This window comes from Ammospiza nelsoni, chromosome 29 (genome assembly GCF_027579445.1).
Source record: "Ammospiza nelsoni isolate bAmmNel1 chromosome 29, bAmmNel1.pri, whole genome shotgun sequence".
NCBI classification, from domain to species: domain Eukaryota; kingdom Metazoa; phylum Chordata; class Aves; order Passeriformes; family Passerellidae; genus Ammospiza; species Ammospiza nelsoni.
This window is the reverse complement of record NC_080661.1, coordinates 4,762,228-4,785,767: the sequence shown is the minus strand read 5'-3', so window position 1 is coordinate 4,785,767 and position 23,540 is coordinate 4,762,228. Positions and strand designations below refer to the sequence as shown.

The 23,540-nt window shown below is 53.1% G+C and overlaps 3 protein-coding genes and 1 long non-coding RNA gene across 4 annotated transcripts in view; 2 read left to right on the top strand and 2 right to left on the bottom strand.

Annotated features, from left to right (window-relative positions):
- The first annotated feature begins 635 nt into the window (after window positions 1-635).
- MBLAC1 (metallo-beta-lactamase domain containing 1) lies at window positions 636-1,607 on the top strand. Its single transcript, XM_059490640.1, has one exon. The coding sequence runs from the start codon at window positions 732-734 to the stop codon at window positions 1,500-1,502; it is 771 nt and encodes a 256-aa protein (XP_059346623.1). The 5' UTR covers window positions 636-731; the 3' UTR covers window positions 1,503-1,607.
- A 1,475-nt stretch (window positions 1,608-3,082) lies between these two features.
- LOC132085259 (2-acylglycerol O-acyltransferase 2-like) lies at window positions 3,083-14,806 on the top strand. Its single transcript, XM_059490629.1, has 6 exons — window positions 3,083-3,515; window positions 5,492-5,670; window positions 7,166-7,370; window positions 9,515-9,686; window positions 13,187-13,386; window positions 14,096-14,806. Exons 1-6 carry the CDS (start codon window positions 3,419-3,421, stop codon window positions 14,248-14,250), a joined length of 1,008 nt encoding a protein of 335 aa, XP_059346612.1. The 5' UTR covers window positions 3,083-3,418; the 3' UTR covers window positions 14,251-14,806.
- Window positions 14,807-16,299: 1,493 nt separating this feature from the next.
- Window positions 16,300-17,857, bottom strand: LOC132085265 (uncharacterized). Its single transcript, XR_009420180.1, has 3 exons — window positions 16,959-17,857; window positions 16,630-16,917; window positions 16,300-16,456 (listed from the first exon to the last, which is right to left on the bottom strand). It is a non-coding gene; the product is annotated as an uncharacterized LOC132085265 (long non-coding RNA).
- A 232-nt stretch (window positions 17,858-18,089) lies between these two features.
- PFAS (phosphoribosylformylglycinamidine synthase) overlaps window positions 18,090-23,540 on the bottom strand; it is an 87,855-nt gene continuing 82,404 nt past the window's right edge. Inside the window, 1 exon segment of the mRNA XM_059490595.1 lies at window positions 18,090-18,776. Within this exon segment, the coding sequence (XP_059346578.1) occupies window positions 18,442-18,776 (335 nt within the window). The 3' untranslated portion in view covers window positions 18,090-18,441.

Below are 23,540 nucleotides of genomic sequence, written 5' to 3'. Positions count from 1 at the left end.
AAATGGGGCAGGCCTTTGGAGGGGGGAATGGGGGAGACCACTGAGGGGAAATGGTGGGGATCCTTGGAGGAACAGGGGAAACCATTGGGGAAATGGGGGAGTCATGGATCTCTCCCCCCTCACAGGACATTGGGACCTTCCAACCATCGCCCCCTCCTCAAATCCGCTGGGATCCCCAAAATTTACCCCTCAAACCCCCCTGAGACCCCCTCTAACCTCCTCGAGATGCCCTAAATCCTTCTAGGCCCACCCCAAACCACCCTGAGATCCCCCCAAACCCCCTCAAACTCCCTCCAAACCTCCCTAAATCCCCTTGTAACCCCCCAAACCCCCTCAAATCCTCTCAACCTCCCCAAATCCCCTCAACACCCTCCCCCACACACACAAACCTCCCCAAATTCCCCTCAAACCCCCCAAAATCCCCCCTTTAACCCCCTTTAACCCCCTCAACCTCCCCAAATTCCCCTCAAATCCCCCCTTTAACCCCCTCAAATCCCTTCAACCTCCACAAATTCCCCTCAAACCCCCCAAAATCTCCCCTTTAACCCCCTCAAAATCCCCAAATTCCCCTCAAATCCCCCCTTTAACCCCCTCAAATCCCTTCAACCTCCACAAATTCCCCTCAAACCCCCCAAAATCTCCCCTTTAACCCCTCAAATCCCCTCAACCTCCCCAAATTCCCCTCAAACCCCCCAAATCCCCCCTTTAACCCCCTCAAATCCCCCCGGGAAATGCCCCGTGGGTACCGCACGTCCCCGCTGGGCTCTCTGTCCATCCCGGGCCCCCTTTACTCCCTCCGCGTTCTCCGCGTGGGCTACAACCGCCCCAACCCCGACGGCTCCTGCCGCGCCGACGGCTCCGTCACCCTCATCCACGGCGGCCCCTTGACCGTGCTGGTGGACACCGGCGGGCCCTGGCTCCGGCCGCACCTCCCCGGCCTGCTGGGCGCCCACGGCGTCGCCCCTGAGGACATCACGCACGTCGTGGTCACCCACGGGCACTCGGACCACGCGGGCAACCTGAACGCGTTCCCGCGGGCCACGCTGCTGGTGGGCTTCGACCTGAGCCGCGGCGAGGGGCTCTACCTGCCCCACGGGCTGGCGCGGGGAGTGCCCATGGAGCTGCACCCCGGGCACCTCCGCGTCATCCCCACGCCCGGGCACACGCGGGCGCACGTCAGCCTGGTGGCGCTGGGGACGTCGGCGGGCACGGTGGCGGTGGCCGGGGATGTGTTCGAGCACGGCGAGGATGAGGGGGAGTGGGAGGCGCTGAGCGAGGAGCCCGAGGTGCAGAGGAAGAGCAGGGAGGGCTTGGTGGCCGTGGCGGAGGTGATCGTGCCCGGGCATGGGGAGCCCTTCAGGGTGGTCAGGGAGTGGGGGGAGAGACAACGAGAGGAGGAGGAGAAGGAGAATAAGAAAAAAGATGAGAAGAAAAAGGAAGAGGAGAAGGAGGAGGAGGAAGGCGGCCCCTCAGGACATGGAGACGCCTCTGGGGACTTCTGAGGGCGTTACTGTGATTGACAGGAGTCTTGTCCAATCACGTCTCTCGCTGGCCAGGGCCTGAACCAATGAGAGCTTCGGAAATAAAAATCTCCGTTGCCATGGGAACTTGGCAAAGAACAACGGCCTAGTCCATCCCAGTGACTCCCAGTTATCCCAGTGACTCCCAGTCCATCCCAGTGACTCCCAGTTATCCCAGTGCCCTCCCAGTCCCTCCCAGTTCATCCCAGTGACCTCTCAGTTCATCCCAGTGACCTCCCAGTTATCCCAGTGCCCTCCCAGTCCCTCCCAGTTCATCCCAGTGACCTCCCAGTTCACCCTAGTGACATCCCAGTGCATCCCAGTTCGTCCCAGTGACGTCCCAGTGCATCCCAGTTCACCCCAGTTCATCTCAGTGATCTCCCAGTTTGTCCCAGTGACCTCCCAGTTCACCCCAGCACCTCCCAGTCCATCCCAGTGCCTCCCAGTGTTTGCACAAGCCCCGCCCCTTTCATGCACGGAACCTATTAAGCCCCGCCCATTCCCATATGTGGCCACCCAAGCCCCGCCCCACCATACATTAAACACTAAACCCCGCCCCATTCCCATATATGGCCGTCTAAACCCCGCCCATTTATCACTGTAATCCCACAAGCCCCGCCCCTCCATGCGCTTAATCAAGTAGGCCCCGCCCATCCCCATATGTGGCGGTCTAAGTCCCGCCCCTTTATTATCTTGATCGCACAAGCCCCGCCCCTCGCTCCGGGCCCCGCCCCCTCCCCTTTCCCCCCTTTCCCAACCCCAAAATTGCCCAAAACTGCCCCAAATCCCCCCTGGGAGGGGGCGGGGCCGCCCCAGGTCAAACCAGTGGCTCCCAGTGACCCCTCCCCCATTCCCAGTGACCCCTCCCCCATTCCCAGTTCAAACCAGTGGCTCCCAGTGACCCCTCCCCCATTCCCAGTGACCCCTCCCCCATTCCCAGTTCAAACCAGTGGCTCCCAGTAAGTCTCACCCTTCTCTCCCAGTAACCCCCCCAAACCCCCTCGGGACCCCCAAAATCCCCTTAAAACCCCCCCAAATCCCCCCTAAACCCCCTCAAGACCCCCCAAATCCCCCCCAAACCCCCTCAAATCCCCTTTAAACCCCCCCAAATCCCCCCTAAACCGTTTCAGGAGCCCCCCAAATCCCCCTCAAACCCTCTCAAGATCCCCCCCAAACCCCCTCGGGACCCCCAAAATCCCCTCAAATCCCCTTTAAACCCCCCCAAATCCCCCCTAAACCCCCCTAACCCCCCTCAAGACCCCCCCAAATCCCCCCTAAACCCTTTCAAGACCCCCCAAATCCCCCCTAAACCCCCTCAAGACAATCCAAATCCCCCCCAAACCCCCTCAAATCCCCTTTAAACCTCCCCAAATCCCCCCTAAACCCCATCAAGACCCCCCAAATCCCCCCTAAACCCTCTCAGGACCCCCCTAAACCGCCCTAAACCCCCTCGGGACCCCCCAAATCCCCCCTAAACCCCATCAAGACCCCCCCAAATCCCCCTCAAACCCTCTCAAGACCCCCCTAAACCGCCCTAAACCCCCTCGGGACCCCCCAAATCCCCCCTAAACCCCATCAAGACCCCCCCAAATCCCCCTCAAACCCTCTCAAGACCACCCCAAACCGCCCTAAACCCCCTCAAGACCCCCCCAGATCCCCCCTAAACCCTCTCAGGAACCCCCCTAAACCGCCCTAAACCCCCTCAAGACACCCCAAATCCCCCCCAAACCCCCTCAAATCCCCTTTAAACCCCCCCAAATCCCCCCTAAACCGTTTCAGGAGCCCCCCAAATCCCCCCTAAACCCCATCAAGACCCCCCAAATCCCGCCTAAACCCTTTCAGGACCCCTCCAAACCCCCTCGGGACCCCCCAAAATCCCCCCCCCCCCATTCCCCGCCATGGTCCTGCCGGAGTTCGCCCCCCTGCGCCTCCCGCTGCGGCGCCGCCTGCAGACCCTGGCCGTGCTGCAGTGGGTCTGCTCCTTCCTGCTGCTCGGTGAGCCCCAAAAACCCCCCAAAAGGGTCCCCAAAATACCCCAGAAAGGGTCCCCAAAACCCCCCAAAAGGGTCCCCAAAATCCCCCCAAAAGGGTCCCCAAAACCCCCCGAGGGGGGTCCCCAAAACCCCCCAAAAGAGTCCTCAAAACCCCCCAAAAAGGGTCCCCAAAATCCCCCAAAAAAGGTCCCCAAACCCCCCAAAAGGGTCCCCAAAAATCCCACAGAAAGGGTCCCCAAACCCCCCCAAAAGGGTCCCCAAAACCCCCCGAGGGGGGTCCCCAAAATCCCCCCAAAAGGGTGCCCAAAACCCCCCCAAAAGGGTCCCCAAAACCCCCCAAAAGGGTCCCCAAAATCCCCCCAAAAAGGGTCCCAAAAACCCCCCGAGGGGGGTCCCCAAAACCCCCCAGAAAGGGTCCCAAAAATCCCCCCAAAAGGGTCCCCAAAACCCCCCAAAAGGGTCCCAAAAATCCCCCCAAAAGGGTCCCCAAAACCCCCCAAAAGGGTCCCAAAAATCCCCCCAAAAGGGTCCCCAAAACCCCCCAAAAAGGGTCCCCAAAACCCCCCAAAAGGGTCCCCAAAAATCCCACAGAAAGGGTCCCCAAACCCCCCCAAAAGGGTCCCCAAAACCCCCCGAGGGGGGTCCCCAAAATCCCCCCAAAAGGGTGCCCAAAACCCCCCCAAAAGGGTCCCCAAAACCCCCCAAAAGGATCCCCAAAACCCCCCGAGGGGGGTCCCCAAAACCCCCCAAAAGGGTCCCCAAAATCCCCCCAAAAGGGTCCCCAAAACCCCCCGAGGGGGGTCCCCAAAACCCCCCAAAAGAGTCCTCAAAACCCCCCAAAAAGGGTCCCCAAAATCCCCCCAAAAAAGGTCCCCAAACCCCCCAAAAGGGTCCCCAAAAATCCCACAGAAAGGGTCCCCAAACCCCCCCAAAAGGGTCCCCAAAACCCCCCGAGGGGGGTCCCCAAAATCCCCCCAAAAGGGTGCCCAAAACCCCCCCAAAAGGGTCCCCAAAACCCCCCAAAAGGGTCCCCAAAACCCCCCGAGGGGGATCCCCAAAACCCCCCAGAAAGGGTCCTCAAAATCCCCCCAAAAGGGTCCCCAAAACCCCCCAAAAAGGGTCCCCAAAAATCCCCCCAAAAGGGTCCCCAAAACCCCCCCAAAAGGGTCCCCAAAACCCCCCAAAAAGGGTCCTCAAAACCCCCCAAAAGGGTCCCCAAAACCCCCCGAGGGGGGTCCCCAAAATCCCCCCAAAAGGGTGCCAAAAATCCCCCCAAAAGGGTCCCCAAAACCCCCCAAAAGGGTCCCAAAAATCCCCCCAAAAGGGTCCCCAAAACCCCCCCAAAAGGGTCCCCAAAACCCCCCAAAAAGGGTCCTCAAAACCCCCCGAGGGGGATCCCCAAAACCCCCCAAAAAGGGTCCTCAAAACCCCCCGAGGGGGGTCCCCAAAACCCCCCAAAAGGGTCCCCAAAACCCCCCAAAAAGGGTCCCCAAACCCCCCCCGAGGCGGTCCCCAAAACCCCCCGAGGGGGGTCCCAAAAATCCCCCCAAAAAGGGTCCTCAAAACCCCCCGAGGGGGGTCCCCAAAACCCCCCAAAAGGGTCCCAAAAACCCCCCAAAAAGGGTCCCCAAAACCCCCCAAAAAGGGTCCCCAAACCCCCCCCGAGGCGGTCCCCAAAATCCCCGAGGGGGGTCCCCTAAATCCCCCAAAATGGTCCCCAAAATCCCCCCAAAAAGGGTCCCCAAAACCCCCCCAAAAGGGTCCCAATAACGATCACCAATAGCTGATTATCGATAACCAATCGATCGCTATCGATCACAGGCCAGCTGTGCACGCTGCTGTCCGTGCTGATACACACCCATTTATACACATGTATATGTATATATACACATCAATATATACATATCGGCATCTCTAACCCAATAACGATCACCAATAGCTGATTATCGATAACCAATCGATGGCTATCGATCGCAGGCCAGCTGTGCACGCTGCTGTTCGTGCTGGCGCTCCGCGGCCCGCTCTGGCTGCCCGCGCTGCTCTACGGGCTCTGGCTGCTGGCGGACCGCGACACGCCGCGCCGCGGGGGGCGCCCGAGCGCCTGGGTGCGCGCCTGGCCCGTCTGGCACCACTTCCGGGACTACTTCCCCATCTCGGTGATCCTCGGGGAGAAAATGGGGTTTGGGGGGGAATTCTGAGGGAATTTGGGGGGTTTCGTGGGTCCCAGTGTAGATTTTAGGGGGTTTGGGGTCTCTAAATGGAGTTTTGGGGTTCCTGGATGGGGTTTGGGGGTCTCTGGAGGAGCGGGACACGCCTGGGTGCGCGCCTGGCCCGTCTGGCACCACTTCCGGGACTACTTCCCCCATCTCGGTGATCCTCGGCGACAATGGGGTTTGGGGGGAATTCTGAGGGGATTTTGGGGGGTTTCTGTGAGGATTTTGGGGGTTTGGGGTTCCTGAGGGGAGTTTTGGGGAGGTTTTGGGGGATTCAGGGGGGTTTGGGGGTCTCTGGAGGAGCGGGACACGCCTGGGTGCGCTCCTGGCCCGTCTGGAACCACTTCCGGGACTACTTCCCCATCTCGTTGATCCTCGGGCAGAAATGGCGGGAAATGGGGTTTGGGGGGAATTCTGAGGGGATTTTGGGGGGTTTCTGTGAGGATTTTGGGGGTTTGGGGTTCCTGAGGGGAGTTTTGGGGAGGTTTTGGGGGGATTCAGGGGGGTTTGGGGGTCTCTGGAGGAGCGGGACACGCCTGGGTGCGCGCCTGGCCCGTCTGGAACCACTTCCGGGACTACTTCCCCATCTCGGTGATCCTCGGGCAGAAATGGCGGGAAATGGGGTTTGGGGGGAATTCTGAGGGGATTTTGGAGGTTTCTGAGAGGATTTTGGGGGTTTGGGGTTCCTGAGGGGAGTTTTGGGGGCGTTTTGGGGAGGTTTTGGGGGGATTCAGGGAGGTTTGGGGATCTCTGGAGGAGCGGGACACGCCTGGGTGCGCTCCTGGCCCGTCTGGCACCACTTCCGGGACTACTTCCCCATCTCGGTGATCCTCGGGGAGAAATGGCGGGAAACGGGATTTTGGGGGCATTTCTGGGGGTTTCTGAGGGGATTTTGGGGGTTTTGTGGGTCCCAGTGTGGGGTTTAGGGGGTTTGGGGTCTCTAAATGGAGTTTTGGGGGAATTTTGGGGTCCCTGGATGGGGTTTGGGGGGTCCTGTGTGACGTTGGTGAGGGGCTTGGGGGCTTTGGGATTCTGAGGGGAGTTTTGGGTAATTATGAGGGGGGCCTGCGGGGATTTGAGGTTCATGAGGGGAATTTTGGGGGGATTTTGGGGCATTTTGAGGGGATTTAGGGGGGTTTTGGGGGTCTCTGGATGACCGCCACCCGCCCCGCTTTCAGGGGGCGCCATTGCACCGTAAATGGTCCAAACAAACAAAACCACAAAAAAAAAAAAACACCAAAACCCCCCCAAAATCCAAAATAAAACTCCCCGAGGACCCCTAAATGCCGCTCTAAACCCCAAAAATCCCTTTAAAAATCCCTAAAAATCGCCAAAAACTCTCCAAAAAATCCCCCCAAATTCCCAAGAACCTCCAAAAAAAACCCCAAAATTTCCCCAGAAAACCCTGAATAAATTAAAAAAAATCCAATGTTTGCAGCTGATCCGCACGGTGCCGCTGGACCCCGGGCGCAATTACGTGTTCGGGTTCCACCCTCACGGGGTTTTGGCCGCCGGAGCCTTCGGGAATTTCTGCACCGAGGCCACCGGGTTCGGGCGCCTCTTCCCGGGGCTGCAGCCGCGGCTGCTGACGCTGCCCTGCTGGTTCCGCCTGCCGCTCTTCCGGGAGTACGCCATGGCCGGCGGTGAGAAAGGGTTAAATTTGCATATATCTGCATAAATCTGCATAAATTTGCATTAATTTTGCATAAATTTAAATACTCAAATAGTTCAGTTACGTAGATAACGCCCTGGGGGCTTTGGGCTGACGCTGTCCTGCGGGCGGTGAGAAAGGGTAAATTTGCACAAGTTTGCATCAAATTTGCATATATTTGCATAAAATTAGCATAAATTTAAATACTCAAATAGTTCAGTTACATAAAAAAATGTCCTGTGGGCTTTGGGCTGACGCTGCCCTGTCGGCGGTGAGAAAGGGTTAAATTTGCATAAATATGTGTGTATTTGCATAAATTTACATATATTTGCATAAATTTAAATACTCAAATAGTTCTGTTGCATTGAAAATGCCCTGGGGGCTTTGGGCTGACGCTGCCCTGTCGGCGGTGAGAAAGGGTTAAATTTGCATAAATATGCGTGTATTTGCATAAATTTACATATATTTGCATAAATTTAAATACTCAAATAGTTCTGTTGCATTGAAAATGCCCTGGGGGCTTTGGGCTGATGCTGCCCTGCCGGCGGTGAGAAAGGGTTAAATCTGCATAAGTTCACATAAAATTTGCATATATTTGCATAAATTTAAATACTCAAATAGTTCAGTTACATAGAAAATGCCCTGGGGGCTTTGGGCTGACGCTGCCCTGCCCGGAGGTGAGAAATTATTCAAATTTGCATAAATCTGCATAAATTTACGTATTTCAATAGTTCCGTTACATAGAAAATGTCCTGGGGGCTTTGGGCTGACACTGCCCTGCCGGTGGTGAGAAATGATTCAAATTTGCATAAATCTGCATAAATTTACATATTCCAATAGTTCCGTTACATAGAAAATGTCCTGGGGGCTTTGGGCTGACACTGCCCTGCCGGCGGTGAGAAATTATTCAAATTTGCATAAATCTGCATAAATTTACATATTCCAATAGTTCCGTTACATAGAAAATGTCCTGTGGGCTTTGGGTTGACGGTGCCTTGCTGGTTCCGCCTGCCGCTCTTCAGAGGCTATGCCATGGCCGGTGGTGAGAAAAGAGTTAAATTAAAATAAAATATAAATTGAGGAAGTTGGAAATATAATTTTTAAATTTTTTTTATTTTATTCCCCCCAGTTTTTTGATTTTTGGGTTCCCCCATCCAGGCCTGGTTTCCTTGGAGGCCTCGAGCCTGGAGCACCTCCTGGCCAGGCCCAGGGTTCTGAATAATTCCCAATTTTTTCCGCTTTAATTCCGAAATTTTTTCCCCTTTATTTCTGACTTTTTTTTCCTTTAATTCTGATTACTTTCCCCTTTATTTCAGATTTTTCCCCCTTTATTTCTGAATTTTTTCCACTTTATTTCGGCATTTCCAGGCATGATTTCCTCGGAGGCCTCAAGCCGGGAGCACCTCCTGGCTAGGCCCGGGGTTCTCAATAATTCCAAATTTTTTCCCCTTTAATTCCGAATTTTTTTCCCCTTTATTTCTGAATTTTTTGTCCTTTAACTCTGATTTTTTTTCCCCTTTATTTCTCATTTTTCCCACTTAATTTCTTTATTTCCAGGCCTGGTTTTCTCTGAGGCCTCGAGCCTGGAGCACCACCTGGCCTGGCCGGGGGTTCTCAAGAATTCTGAATTTTTTTCCCCTTTAATTCCGAAATTTTTTCCCCTTCATTTCCAAATTTTTCCCCCTTTATTTCTGATTATTTTCCCTTTTAATTCCAAATTTTCCCTCCTTTATTTCTGTTTTTTTTTTTTTTTTTTCCACTTTCTTTTGCATTTCCAGGCCTGGTCTCATCCGAGGCCTCAAGCCGGGAGCACCACCTGGCCAGGCCCAGGGTTCTGAATAATTCCCAATTTTTTCCGCTTTAATTCCGAAATTTTTTCCCCTTTATTTCTGATTTTTTTTTTTCCTTTAATTCTGATTACTTTCCCCTTTATTTCAGATTTTTCCCCCTTTATTTCTGAATTTTTTCCACTTTATTTCGGCATTTCCAGGCACGATTTCCTCGGAGGCCTCAAGCCTGGAGCACCTCCTGGCCAGGCCCGGGGTTCTCAATAATTCCAATTTTTTTTCCCCTTTAATTCAGATTTTATTTCCCCTTTATTTCTGAATTTTTTCCACTTTATTTCTTTATTTCCAGGCCTGGTTTCGTCGGAGGCCTCGAGCCTGGAGCACCTCCTGGCGGGCCCCGGCGGCCTCGTGGCCGTGATCGCCCTGGGCGGGCCCCCGGAGGCGCTCGAAGCCCGGCCGGGGGCGCTGCGGCTGCAGCTGCTGCGCAGGACGGGCTTCGTCAGGATCGCCCTCAAATACGGGTGGGATTTTGGGGTGATAAATGGGGATTTTGGGGCAAAAATGGGGATTTTGGGGTGATAATTTGGGATTTTGGGGGGTCCCTGGAGGCACGGCCGGGGGCGCTGCGGCTGCGGCTGCTGCGCAGGACGGGCTTGGTCAGGATCGCCCTCAAATACGGGTGGGATTTTGGGGTGATAAATGGGGATTTTGGAGCAGAAATGGGGATTTGGGGGTGTTAAATGGGGGGTTTGGCGAGAGAAATGGGGATTTTGGGGTGATAATTAGGGATTTTGGGGGGTTTTGGGGTCGGTTTTGGGGTGGTAAATGGGGATTTTGCGGTCCGTGAGGGGAGGGGTTTTGAGGTGGGAAATGGAAGATTTGGAGGGATATATCAGGGATTTTGGGGGGATAAATGTGGATTTTGGGGTGATAAATGGGGATTTTGTGGCAGAAATCATGGTTTTGGGGTGGTTTTGGGGTGATAATTTGGGATTTTGGGGGGATTTGAGGGGATTTTGAGGTTCCTGGAGGCACGGCCGGGGCGCTGCGGCTGCGGCTGCTGAGCAGGACGGGCTTGGTCAGGATCGCCCTCAAATCCGGGAGGGATTTTGGGGCAAAATCGGGATTTTGGAGCAGAAATGGGGATTTTGGTGTCTTAAATGGGGATTTTGGGGCAGAAATCATGGTTTTGGGGTGGTTTTGGGGTGATCATTAAGGATTTTGGGGGGTTTTGGGGTGGTAAATGGGGATTTTGCGGTTCGTGAGGGGAGGGGTTTTGAGGTGGGAAATGGAAGATTTGGAGGGATATATCAGGGATTTTGGGGGGATAAATGTGGATTTTGGGGTGATGAATGGGGATTTTGTGGCCGAAATCATGGTTTTGGGGTGGTTTTGGGGTGGTTTTGGGGTGATAATTTGGGATTTTGGGGTGATAATCTGGGATTTTGGGGGATCCCTGGAGGCCCGGCCGGGGGCGCTGCGGCTGCGGCTGCTGAGCAGGACGGGCTTGGTCAGGATCGCCCTCAAATCCGGGAGGGATTTTGGGGTGATAAATGGGGATTTTGGGGCAAAAATGGGGATTTTGGTGTCTTAAATGGGGATTTTGTGGCAGAAATCATGGTTTTGGGGTGGTTTTGGGGTGATCATTAAGGATTTTGGGGGGTTTTGGGGTCGGTTTTGGGGTGGTAAATGGGGATTTTGCGGTCCGTGAGGGGAGGGGTTTTGAGGTGGGAAATGGAAGATTTGGAGGGATATATCAGGGATTTTGGGGGGATAAATGTGGATTTTGGGGTGATAAATGGGGATTTTGTGGCAGAAATCATGGTTTTGGGGTGGTTTTGGGGTGATAATTTGGGATTTTGGGGTGATAATCGTGGATTTTGGGGCAGAAATGGGGGATTTTCAGGGGGGATTTTTTGGGGTTCCTCTAAGGGAATTTTGGGGTTCCTAAAGGGAGATTTAGGGAAGGGATTTTGGGTTTTTTTTCAAGTGGAATTTCTGGGGAAGGGATTTGGGGTTTCCAGGACGGATTTTTGGGGCTCCCAGAGTGGGATTTGGGGTCTCCAATGAGGAATTTTTGGGGTTCCTAAAGAGGATTTTGGGTTCTTTTAAGGGGAATTTTCAGGAAGGGATTTGGCGTTTCCAGGAGGGATTTTTGGGGCTCCCAGAGTGGGATTTGGGGTCTCCAATGAGGAATTTTTGGGGTTCCTCAAGGGGATTTTGGGTTCTTCTAAGGGGGATTTTGGGGAAGGGAATTGGGATTTGCAATGAGGATTTTTTGGGGTTTCTCAAGTGGAATTTTCAGGAAGGGATTTGGCGTTTCCAGGAGGGATTTTTGGGGTTCCTGAAGGGGAATTTTCAGGAAGGGATTTGGGGTTTCCAGGAGGAATTTTTGGGGTTCCAAAGTGGGATTGTAGGAAGGGATTTGGGGTCTCCAATGAGGAATTTTTGGGGTTCCTAAAGAGGATTTTGGGTTCTTCTAAGGGGGATTTTGGGGCTCTTAAAGGGGGATATTGGGGAAGGGATTTGGGGTTCCTTCAAGGGGAATTTTGGGGTTCCTAAAGGGAGATTTGGGGAAGGAATTTTGGGGTTCCTCAAGGGGATTTTGTGGTTCTTAAAGGGGGATTTTGGGGATGGGAATTGGGGTCCTTAAAGGGGAATTTGGGATTTTCAGAGGGGATTTTTTGGGGTTTCTCAAGTGGAATTTTCAGGAAGGGATTTGGGGTTTCCAGGAGGAATTTTTGGGGTTCCAAAGTGGGATTGTAGGAAGGGATTTGGGGTCTCCAATGAGGAATTTTTGGGGTTCCTCAAGGGGATTTTGGGTTCTTCTAAGGGGGATTTTAAGGAAGGGATTTGGGATTTGCAATGAGGATTTTTTGGGATTCCTGAAGGGGAATTTTCAGGAAGGGATTTGGGGTTTCCAGGAGGAATTTTTGGGGCTCCTCAAGGGGAATTTTTGGGAAGGGATTTGGGATTTCCAGGAGGAATTTTTGGGGTTCCAAAGTGGGACTGTAGGAAGGGATTTGGGGTCTGCAACGTGGAATTTTTGGGGTTCCTAAAGAGGATTTTGGGTTCTTTTAAGGGGAATTTTCAGGAAGGGAATTGGGATTTCCAGGAGGGATTTTTGGGGTTTCTCAAGTGGAATTTTCAGGAAGGGATTTGGGGTTTCCAGGAGGAATTTTTGGGGTTCCTAAAGAGGATTTTGGGTTCTTTTAAGGGGGATTTTGGGGCTCTTAAAGTGGAATTTTGGGGAAGGGATTTGGGATTTGCAGGAGGAATTTTTGGGGTTCCAAAGTGGGACTGTAGGAAGGGATTTGGGGTCTGCAACGTGGAATTTTTGGGGTTCCTAAAGAGGGATTTTGGGTTCTTCTAAGGGGGATTTTGGGGAAGGGAATTGGGATTTGCGATGAGGATTTTTTGGGGTTCCTGAAGGGGAATTTTCAGGAAGGGATTTGGGGTTTCCAGGAGGAATTTTTGGGGCTCCTCAAGGGGAATTTTTGGGAAGGGATTTGGGATTTCCAGGAGGAATTTTTGGGGTTCCTCAAGTGGAATTTCTGGGCAGGGATTTGGGGTTTCCAGGAGGGATTTTTGGAGTTCCTTAAAGGGGAATTTTCAGGAATGGATTTGGGGTTTCCAGGAGGGATTTTTGGGGTTCCTCAAGAGGAATTTTCAGGAATGGATTTGGGGTTTCCAGGAGGGATTTTTGGGGTTCCTCAAGTGGAATTTCTGGGCAGGGATTTGGAATTTTCAGAGGGATTTTTGGGGTTCCTCAAGTGGAATTTCTGGGCAGGGATTTGGGGTTTCCAGGAGGGATTTTTGGAGTTCCTTAAAGGGAAATTTTCAGGAATGGATTTGGGGTTTCCAGGAGGGATTTTTGGGGTTTCTCAAGTGGAATTTCTGGGCACGGATCCGCCATTTTGAGTGGGATTTTGGCGTTTCCTGTGGGAATTTTGAGCCGAAATTTTGCATGTAGCACCATGACAAGCTCCAGATGTTCACAAACCCCCACATTCCCTTTCAGCACGCCGCTGGTGCCCGTGTTCAGCTTTGGGGAGAACGAGCTGTTCCGCCAGGTGCCCAACCCGCCGGGCTCGCGGCTGCGGCGGCTGCAGGGGCGGCTGCAGCGGCTCCTGGGGGTGGCGCTGCCGCTCTTCCACGCCCGCGGCGTCTTCCAGTACAGCTGGGGGCTGCTGCCCTTCCGCCGGCCCATCCACACCGTGGGTGAGCCAAAAAACCCCAAAATTTGGGGAAAAACAAAAAAAACCCCGTGAAAAACGGTGCAGGTTGGGCGGAGATATGGGGAAAAAATCAGGGAAAATTGGGGAAAAAAATTGAGAGAAAACCCCAAAAGATTGGGAAAAAATTGTAAAGGAATTGGGGGGAAAGATAGGAAAGTACAGGGAAAAAATTGCAGAATTTGGGGGAAAAAAACAAAAAAAAACTGTGAAAAACGGTGGAGGTTGGGCGGAGATATGGGGAAAACAATCGGGGAAAATTGGGGAAAAAACCCCCCAAAAAATTAGGAAAAAAAAGTGGAAGTAATTGGGGGGAAAGATGGGAAAGTACAGGGAAAAATTCCAGAATTTGAGGGAAAAACAAAAAAACCCCGTGAAAAACGGTGCAGGTTGGGCGGAGATACGGGGAAAAATGGGGAAAAAGTCTGGAAAAATTGGGGAAAAGACGCCAAAGTTCAGGGAAAAAAATCCAGGAGTTTGGGGGGAAGAGGGAATTTGGGAAAAAAATAAAATCAAAGTGCTTTGTGTGAAAAAAATTTTTGTGCTTTTAGTGAAAAGCATTTGGGCATTTTTAATGGGGTTTTAATGGGGTTTTAATGGGATTTTAATGGGGTTTTAATGGGATTTTAATGGGATTTTAATGGGGTTTTAATGGGATTTTAGTGGGATTTTCATGGGATTTTGTGGTTTTGCAGTGGGGGCGCCGCTGGAGCTGCCGCGGGTGCCGAACCCGTCTGCGGATCAGGTGCAGCTCTGGCACCGCTGCTACCGCGAGCGCCTGCGGGAGCTCTTCGAGGAGCACAAGGGCAAATTCGGGGTCCCCCCCGAGCGCCGCCTCAGCTTCGTCTGAACCCCAAAAAATAAACACAAAAATCCCCCCAAAAAATCCCCCAAAAAATCCCCCAAAAAACCGCAAAAAAAAAAACCCCAAAAAAACCCAAAAAACCCCCCAAAAAGTGAAAAATAAACACAAAAAACTCCAAAAAATCCCCCCAAAAACCCCAAAAAATCCCCCAAAAAACCCCCCCAAAAAAACCTAAAAAACCCCAAAATAATCCCCCAAAAAACTGCAAAAAATCCCCCAAAAACTCCCCAAAAAACCCCCCAAAAATACACCTAAAAAACCCCAAAAAATCCCCCCAAAAAACCCAAAAATAACCCCAAAAACTCCCCAAAAAAACCCAAAAAAATCCCCCAAAAAACCCCAAAAATACCCCCAAAAATTTGGGTGAATCTCCCAAAAAAACCCCAAAATTTGGGGAGCTCTTCGAGGAGCACAAGGGCAAATTCGGGGTCCCCCCCGAGCGCCGCCTCAGCTTCGTCTGAACCCCAAAAAATAAACACAAAAATCCCCCAAAAAATCCCCCAAAAATCCCCCAAAAAATCCCCCCAAAAAACCCCAAAAATACCCCCCAAAACCGACCACCCCCCGCAAAAAAAACCCTAAAAAACCGCCCCAAAATCCCCAAAAAACCCCCAAAAAACTGCCAAAAAAATAACCCCCAAAAAACCCCCAAAATGCCCCAAAAAAGCAAAAAAAAAAACCCAAAAAATCCCCAAAATTTGGGGAGCTCTTCGAGGAGCACAAGGGCAAATTCGGGGTCCCCCCAGAGCGCCGCCTCAGCTTCGTCTGAACCCCAAAAAATAAACTCAAAAATCCCCCAAAAAATCCCCCAAAAATCCCCCAAAAAATCCCCCCAAAAAATCCCCCAAAAAACTGCAAAAAAACCCCCAAAAAATCCGCCCAAAAAACCCCAAAAAAACTGCAAAAAATCCCCCAAAAACCCGCAAAAACTCCCCAAAAAAACCCCCCAAAAACACCCCAAAATTTGGGTGAACCCCCCCAAATAAACCCCCCCAAAATTTGGGTGAAACCCAAAAAAAAACCTCCCAAAATTTGGGGAGCTCTTCGAGGAGCACAAGGGCAAATTCGGGGTCCCCCCCGAGCGCCGCCTCAGCTTCGTCTGAACCCCAAAAAATAAACACAAAAATCCCATAAAAAATCCCCCAAAAAACCCCAAAAAAACCGCCCAAAAAACCCCAAAAAACTGCAAAAAATCCCCCAAAAACCCACAAAAACTCCCCAAAAAAAACCCCCAAAATTTGGGTGAACCCCCCCAAATAAACCCCCCCAAAATTTGGGTGAAACCCAAAAAAATACCCAAAAATGTGGGGAGCTCTTCGAGGAGCACAAGGGCAAATTCGGGGTCCCCCCCGAGCGCCGCCTCAGCTTCGTCTGAGCCCCAAAAAATAAACACAAAAACCCCCAAAAAATCCCCAAAAAAACCCCTAAAAATCCCCAAAAAATCCCAAAAAATCCCCCAAAAAAACCCTAAAAAACCCCAAAAAATCCCCCCCAAAAAAACCCTAAAAAACCCCCCCAAAATCCCCAAAATACCCCCAAAAAACTGCCAAAAAACCCCCCAAAAAACGCCAAAAAATTGCCCCAAAAAAGCAAAAAAAAAAAACCAAAAATCCTCCAAAAATACCCCCCAAAATTTGGGTGAACCTCCCAAAAAACCCCAAAAATGTGGGGAGCTCTTCGAGGAGCACAAGGGCAAATTCGGGGTCCCCCCTGAGCGCCGCCTCAGCTTCGTCTGAACCCCAAAAACCCCCAAAAATTTCGGTGAATCCCAAAGAAAATACCCCAAAAATTTGGGTGAACCCCCCCCAAAAAAAACCCCAAAAAAATCCCTAAAAATTTGGGTGAACCACCAAAAAAAAGACCCCAAAAAACCCCCAAAACCCCTAAAAATTCCCCCAAAAACCCCCCCAAAAATCCCCAAAAAACCCCTCCAAAATAACCCCAAAAACCCCAAAAATCCCCAAACCCCCCCTCCCCCTCCCCCGTTTCTAGCCCCGCCCCCAATGACGTCACTCAATAATCACGCGTGAGTCGTTAATTATTAATCGTTAATTAACAGCGCTTTATTCATAATTACAGGCCACGCCCCCTCCACGGGGGTCAAGGGGGTCACCGAGGGGGTCAAGGGGTCACTCAGGGGTCACTCAGGGGTCACTCAGGGGTCAGTGGTCACTCAGGGGTCAAGGGGTCACTCAGGGGTCACTCAGGGGTCACTCAGGGTCACTCAGTGGTCACTCAGGGGTCAAGGGGTCACTCAGGGGTCACTCAGGGGTCACTCAGGGGTCACTCAGGGGTCACTCAGGGGTCAAGGGGTCACTCAGGGGTCACTCAGGGGTCAGTGGTCACTCAGGGCCAGTTGGTCACTCCATTGGTCACTCAGGGGTCAAGGGGTCACTCAGGGGTCAGTGGTCACTCAGGGGTCAAGGGGTCACTCAGGTCACTCAGGTGGTCAGTTGGTCACTTGAGCAGTCAGTTGGTCACTCAGGGCCTGTTGGGTGGTCAGTTGGTCACTGTGGTGGTCAGTTGGTCACTTGGGTGGTCAGTTGGTCACTGTGGTGGTCACTTGGTCACTCAGGGGTCACTCAGGGGTCAGTTGGTCACTCCATTGGTCACTCAGGTGGTCAGTTGGTCACTTGGGTGGTCAGTTGGTCACTCCATTGGTCACTCAGGGCTCAGTTGGTCACTCGGGTCACTTGGGTGGTCAGTTGGTCACTCAGGGGTCAGTTGGTCACTCAGGGGTCAGTTGGTCACTCGTGGTCACTCAGGGCTCAGTTGGTCACTGGAGTGGTCAGTTGGTCACTCGGGAGTCACTTGGGTGGTCACTTGGTCACTCAGGGGTCACTCAGGGGTCAGTGGTCACTCAGGTGGTCACTTGGGTGGTCAGTTGGTCACTCAGGGGTCCCTCAGGTGGTCAGTTGGTCACTCGGGTCACTTGGGTGGTCAGTTGGTCACTGAGGAGTCAGTTGGTCACTGGGGTGGTCAGCTGGTCACTCCATTGGTCACTGGGGTGGTCAGTTGGTCACTCCATTGGTCACTGGGGTGGTCAGTTGGTCACTTGGTCACTCAGGGGTCCCTCAGGTGGTCAGTTGGTCACTGAGGAGTCAGTTGGTCACTCAGGGGTCAGTTGGTCACTGGGGTGGTCAGCTGGTCACTCCATTGGTCACTGGGGTGGTCAGTTGGTCACTCAGGGGTCACTCAGGGGTCAGTTGGTCACCCAGGTGGTCACTCAGGTGGTCACTGGGGTGGTCACTTGGTCACTCGGGTAATTTGATCATTGAGGGGTCAGTTGGTCACTTGGTCACTCAGTTGGTCACTTCAGGGGTCACTTGGTCACTCAGGGGTCCCTCAGGTGGTCAGTTGGTCACTCGGGTCAGTTGGGTGGTCAGTCGGTCACTCAGTCGGTCACTTGGGTGGTCAGTTGGTCACTCCACTGGTCACTGGGGGGTCAGTTGGTCACTGGGTGGGTTAAGGGGTCAGTGATGGTCAGTGACGGTCAGCGATGGTCACTCAGTGGTCAGTGATGGTCAGTGATGGTCAGCGATGGTCACTCAGTGGTCAGTGATGGTCAGGGATGGTCAGTGATGGTCAGCGGTGGTCAGTGATGGTCAGCGATGGTCACTCAGTGGTCAGTGATGGTCAGCGATGGTCACTCAGTGGTCAGTGATGGTCAGGGATGGTCAGTGATGGTCACTCAGTGGTCAGTGATGGTCAGTGATGGTCAGGGATGGTCAGTGATGGTCAGGGATGGTCAGTGATGGTCAGGGATGGTCACTCAGTGGTCAGTGATGGTCAGTGATGGTCAGGGATGGTCACTCAGTGGTCAGTGATGGTCAGCGATGGTCAGCGATGGTCAGTGATGGTCAGTGACGGTCAGGGATGATCAGTGGTCAGTGATGGTCAGGGATGGTCAGTGATGGTCAGGGATGGTCAGTGATGGTCACTCAGTGGTCAGTGATGGTCAGTGATGGTCAGTGATGGTCAGTGATGGTCAGTGATGGTCAGTGATGGTCAGGGATGGTCAGTGATGGTCACTCAGTGGTCAGTGATGGTCACTCAGTGGTCAGTGAGTGGTCACTGCCCCCCAGGCGTTGGTCAGTGTCCCAGGGGTGTGGTCAGTGTCACAGGGTGTTGGTCACTCAGCGGTCACTCCGCGGTCACTCAGCGGTCACTCCTGGGTCACTTCTCCCCCTCCGGCCACCGCAGGCACCACTCGAGGGCGTTCCGGAACATTCTGAGCCAGGGCCCGTCGCCCGCCTTGCTCCGGGCGCCCGCGGCCGCACTCCGGCCGGGCCAGGGGCAGTGCCAGGCGCGCACCGAGCGCTCGGGGTGCGGCATGGCCGCCAGGTGCCGGCCGCAGGGCGAGGTCAGCGCGGCCACGCCGCGGCCGGAGCCGTTGGGGTTCAGCGGGTAGCGCTCGGTGGGGGCGCCGCCGTCGTCCACGTAACGCAGCGCGGCCAGGCCCGAGCGGACGCAGCGGTCGAGGGCCGAGGGCGGCCGGAACTGGAAACGGCCTGGGGACCAGTTAGGGACCAGTTAGGGACCAGTTAGAGACCAGTTAAACCAGTTAGAGACCAGTTAGAGATTGGTTAGAAACCAGTTAGAGCAGTTATGGACCAGTAAGGGTCAGTGGTCACTCAATGGTCATCAATGGAGAGTGGTCACTCAAGGGCCAAGGGCGGCCGGAAACTGGAAACGGACTGGGAACCAGTTAGAGACCAGTTAGGGACCAGTTAGAGACCAGTTAAACCAGTTAGGGACCAGCAATGGTCAGTGGTCACTCAATGGTCAGTGATTCAGCGCGGCCAGGCCCGAGCGGACGCAGCGGTCGAGGGCCGAGGGCGGCCGGAACTGGAAACGGCCTGGGGACGGCGAGAGACCAGTTAGGGACCAGTTAGAGACCAGTTAGAGACCAGTTAGAGACCAGTTAAACCAGTTAGGGACTGGTAATGGTCAGTGGTCACTCAATGGTCAGTGATTCAGCGCGGCCAGGCCCGAGCGGACGCAGCGGTCGAGGGCCGAGGGCGGCCGGAACTGGAAACGGCCTGGGGACGGCGAGAGACCAGTTAGGGACCAGTTAGAGACCAGTTAGAGACCAGTTAAACCAGTTAGAGACCAGTTAAACCAGTCAGAGACCAGTTAAACCAGTTAGGGACCAGTTAAACCAGTTAGGGACCAGTTAGAGACCAGTTAAACCAGTTAGGGACTGGTAATGGTCAGTGGTCACTCAATGGTCAGTGATGCAGCGCGGCCAGGCCCGAGCGGACGCAGCGGTCGAGGGCCGAGGGCGGCCGGAACTGGAAACGGCCTGGGGACCAGTTAGAGACCAGTTAGGGACCAGTTAAACCAGTTAGGGACCAGTTAAACCAGTTAGAGCAGTTATGGACCAGTAAGGGTCAGTGGTCACTCAATGGTCATCAATGGAGAGTGGTCACTCAAGGGCCGAGGGCGGCCGGAACTGGAAACGGCCTGGGGACAGTGAGAGACCAGTTAGGGACCAGTTAGAGATTGGTTAGAAACCAGTTAGAGACCAGTTAAACCAGTTAGGGACCAGTTAAACCAGTTAGAGACCAGTTAGAGACCAGTTAGGGACTGGTAAGGGTCAGTGGTCACTCAATGGTCATCAAAGGAGAGTGGTCACTCAAGGGCCGAGAGCGGCCGGAACTGGAAACGGCCTGGGGACAGTGAGAGACCAGTTAGGGACCAGTTAGAGACCAGTTAGAGACCAGTTAAACCAGTTAAACCAGTTAGAGACCAGTTAAACCAGTCAGAGACCAGTTAAACCAGTTAGAGACCAGTTAGAGACCAGTTAGAAACCAGTTAAACCAGTTAGGGACCAGCAATGGTCAGTGGTCACTCAATGGTCAGTGATGCAGCGCGGCCAGGCCCGAGCGGACGCAGCGGTCGAGGGCCGAGGGCGGCCGGAACTGGAAACGGCCTGGGGACCAGTTAGGGACCAGTTAGAGACCAGTTAAACCAGTTAGAGACCAGTTAAACCAGTTAGGGACCAGTGAAACCAGTTAGAGACCAGTTAAACCAGTTAGAGACCAGTTAGAGACCAGTTAGGGACCAGTGAAACCAGTTAGAGACCAGTTAAACCAGTTAGAGACCAGTTAAACCAGTTAAACCAGTTAGGGACCAGTTAAACCAGTTAGAGCAGTTATGGACCAGTAAGGGTCAGTGGTCACTCAATGGTCATCAATGGAGAGTGGTCACTCAAGGGCCGAGGGCGGCCGGAACTGGAAACGGCCTGGGACGGTGAGAGACCAGTTAGGGACCAGTTAGAGACCAGTTAGAGACCAGTTAAACCAGTTAGAGACCAGTTAAACCAGTCAGAGACCAGTTAAACCAGTCAGAGACCAGTTAAACCAGTTAGAGACCAGTTAGAGACCAGTTAGAGACCAGTTAGAAACCAGTTAAACCAGTTAGGGACTGGTAATGGTCAGTGGTCACTCAATGGTCAGTGATGCAGCGCGGCCAGGCCCGAGCGGACGCAGCGGTCGAGGGCCGAGGGCGGCCGGAACTGGAAACGGCCTGGGGACCAGTTAGGGACCAGTTAGGGACCAGTTAGAGACCAGTTAAACCAGTTAGAGACCAGTTAGAGATTGGTTAGAAACCAGTTAGAGCAGTTATGGACCAGTAAGGGTCAGTGGTCACTCAATGGTCATCAATGGAGAGTGGTCACTCAAGGGCCAAGGGCGGCCGGAAACTGGAAACGGACTGGGAACCAGTTAGAGACCAGTTAGGGACAAGTTAGAGACCAGTTAAACCAGTTAGGGACCAGTGAAACCAGTTAGAGATTGATTAGAAACCAGTTATGGACTGGTAAGGGTCAGTGGTCACTCAATGGTCATCGATGGAGAGTGGTCACTCAAGGGCCGAGGGCGGCCGGAACTGGAAACTGCCTGGGGACAGTGAGAGACCAGTTAGAGACCAGTTAGAGACCAGTTAGGGACCAGTTAGAGACCAGTTAAACCAGTTAGAGACCAGTTAAACCAGTCAGAGACCAGTTAAACCAGTTAGGGACCAGTTAGAGACCAGTTAGAGACCAGTTAAACCAGTTAGGGACTGGTAATGGTCAGTGGTCACTCAATGGTCAGTGATGCAGCGCGGCCAGGCCCGAGCGGACGCAGCGGTCGAGGGCCGAGGGCGGCCGGAACTGGAAACGGCCTGGGGACCAGTTAGAGACCAGTTAGAGACCAGTTAAACCAGTTAGGGACCAGTTAAACCAGTTAGGGACCAGTGAAACCAGTTAGGGACCAGTGAAACCAGTTAGAGACCAGTGAAACCAGTTAGAGACCAGTTAGAGACCAGTTAAACCAGTTAGGGACCAGTTAAACCAGTTAGAGCAGTTATGGACCAGTAAGGGTCAGTGGTCACTCAATGGTCATCAATGGAGAGTGGTCACTCAGGGGCCGAGGGCGGCCGGAACTGGAAGTGGACTGGGGAAACCAGTTAGAGACCAGTTAGAAACCAGTTAGAGACCAGTTAGAGACCAGTTAGGGACCAGTTAGAAACCAGTAAAACCAGTTAGGGAACAGCGAGAAACCAGTTGGAGACCAGTTCCAGCCCAGTTAAACCAGTTAAACCAGTAACGCACCAGTGACACCAGTGAGAGCCCAGGGCTTCCAGTGCTCCCAGTATAACCAGTGCTCCCAGTATAACCAGTCCCTCCCAGTATAACCAGTGCTCCCAGTATAACCAGTGCCTCCCAGTATAACCAGTGCTCCCAGTATAACCAGTCCCTCCCAGTATAACCAGTGCTCCCAGTATAACCAGTCCCTCCCAGTATAACCAGTGCTCCCAGTATAACCAGTGCCTCCCAGTATAACCAGTGCCTCCCAGTATAACCAGTCCCTCCCAGTATAACCAGTGCTCCCAGTATAACCAGTCCCTCCCAGTATCACCAGTCCCTCCCAGTATAACCAGTGCTCCCAGTATAACCAGTCCCTCCCAGTATAACCAGTGCTCCCAGTATAACCAGTGCTCCCAGTACCTCCCAGTGCCTCCCAGTATAACCAGTCCCTCCCAGTATAACCAGTGCTCCCAGTATAACCAGTGCTCCCAGTATAACCAGTCCCTCCCAGTATAACCAGTCCCTCCCAGTACCTCCCAGTGCTCCCAGTATAACCAGTGCTCCCAGTACCTCCCAGTGCCTCCCAGTATAACCAGTCCCTCCCAGTATAACCAGTGCTCCCAGTATAACCAGTCCCTCCCAGTACCTCCCAGTGCTCCCAGTATAACCAGTGCTCCCAGTATAACCAGTGCTCCCAGTATCACCAGTCCCTCCCAGTATAACCAGTGCTCCCAGTATAACCAGTACCCTCCTGCCCCAGCTCTCCCAGTACCTCCCAGTATCCCTTGCCAGTGCCCTCAATGCCCTCCCAGTATAACCAGTATCCCCAGTATAACCAGTATAACCAGTATCCCCAGTATAACCAGTATCCCCAGTATCCCCAGTATAACCAGTATCACCAGTATAACCAGTATAACCAGTATAACCAGTATCCCCAGTATAACCAGTATAACCAGTATCCCCAGTATAACCAGTATCCCCAGTATCCCCAGTATAACCAGTATCACCAGTATAACCAGTATAACCAGTATAACCAGTTACCTTCCCCATGTGCCACCCACACCCCGAGCCGCGCCCCCTCCATGCCCCAGTTTAACCAGTATAACCAGTATAACCAGTATCCCCAGTTACCTTCCCCGTGTGCCACCCACACCCCGAGCCGCGTCCCCTCCATGCCCCAGTTTAACCAGTTTAACCAGTTTAACCAGTATAACCAGTATCCCCAGTATAACCAGTATCCCCAGTATAACCAGTATAACCAGTATTCCCAGTATAACCAGTATAACCAGTTACCTTCCCCATGTGCCACCCACACTCCGAGCCGCGCCCCCTCCCTGCCCCAGTATAACCAGTATCCCCAGTATAACCAGTATAATCAGTATAACCAGTATATATTCCCAGTATAACCAGTATAACCAGTTTACCTTCCCCGTGTGCCACCCACACTCCGAGCTGCGCCCCCTCCATGCCCCAGTATAACCAGTATCCCCAGTATAACCAGTATAACCAGTATAACCAGTTACCTTCCCCATGTGCCACCCACACTCCGAGCCGCGCCCCCTCCATGCCCCAGTGCCCTCCCAGTATAACCAGTATAACCAGTATAACCAGTATCCCCAGTTACCCTCTCTGTGCGCCACCCACACTCCGAGCTGCGCCCCCTCCATGCCCCAGTATAACCAGTATAACCAGTATAACCAGT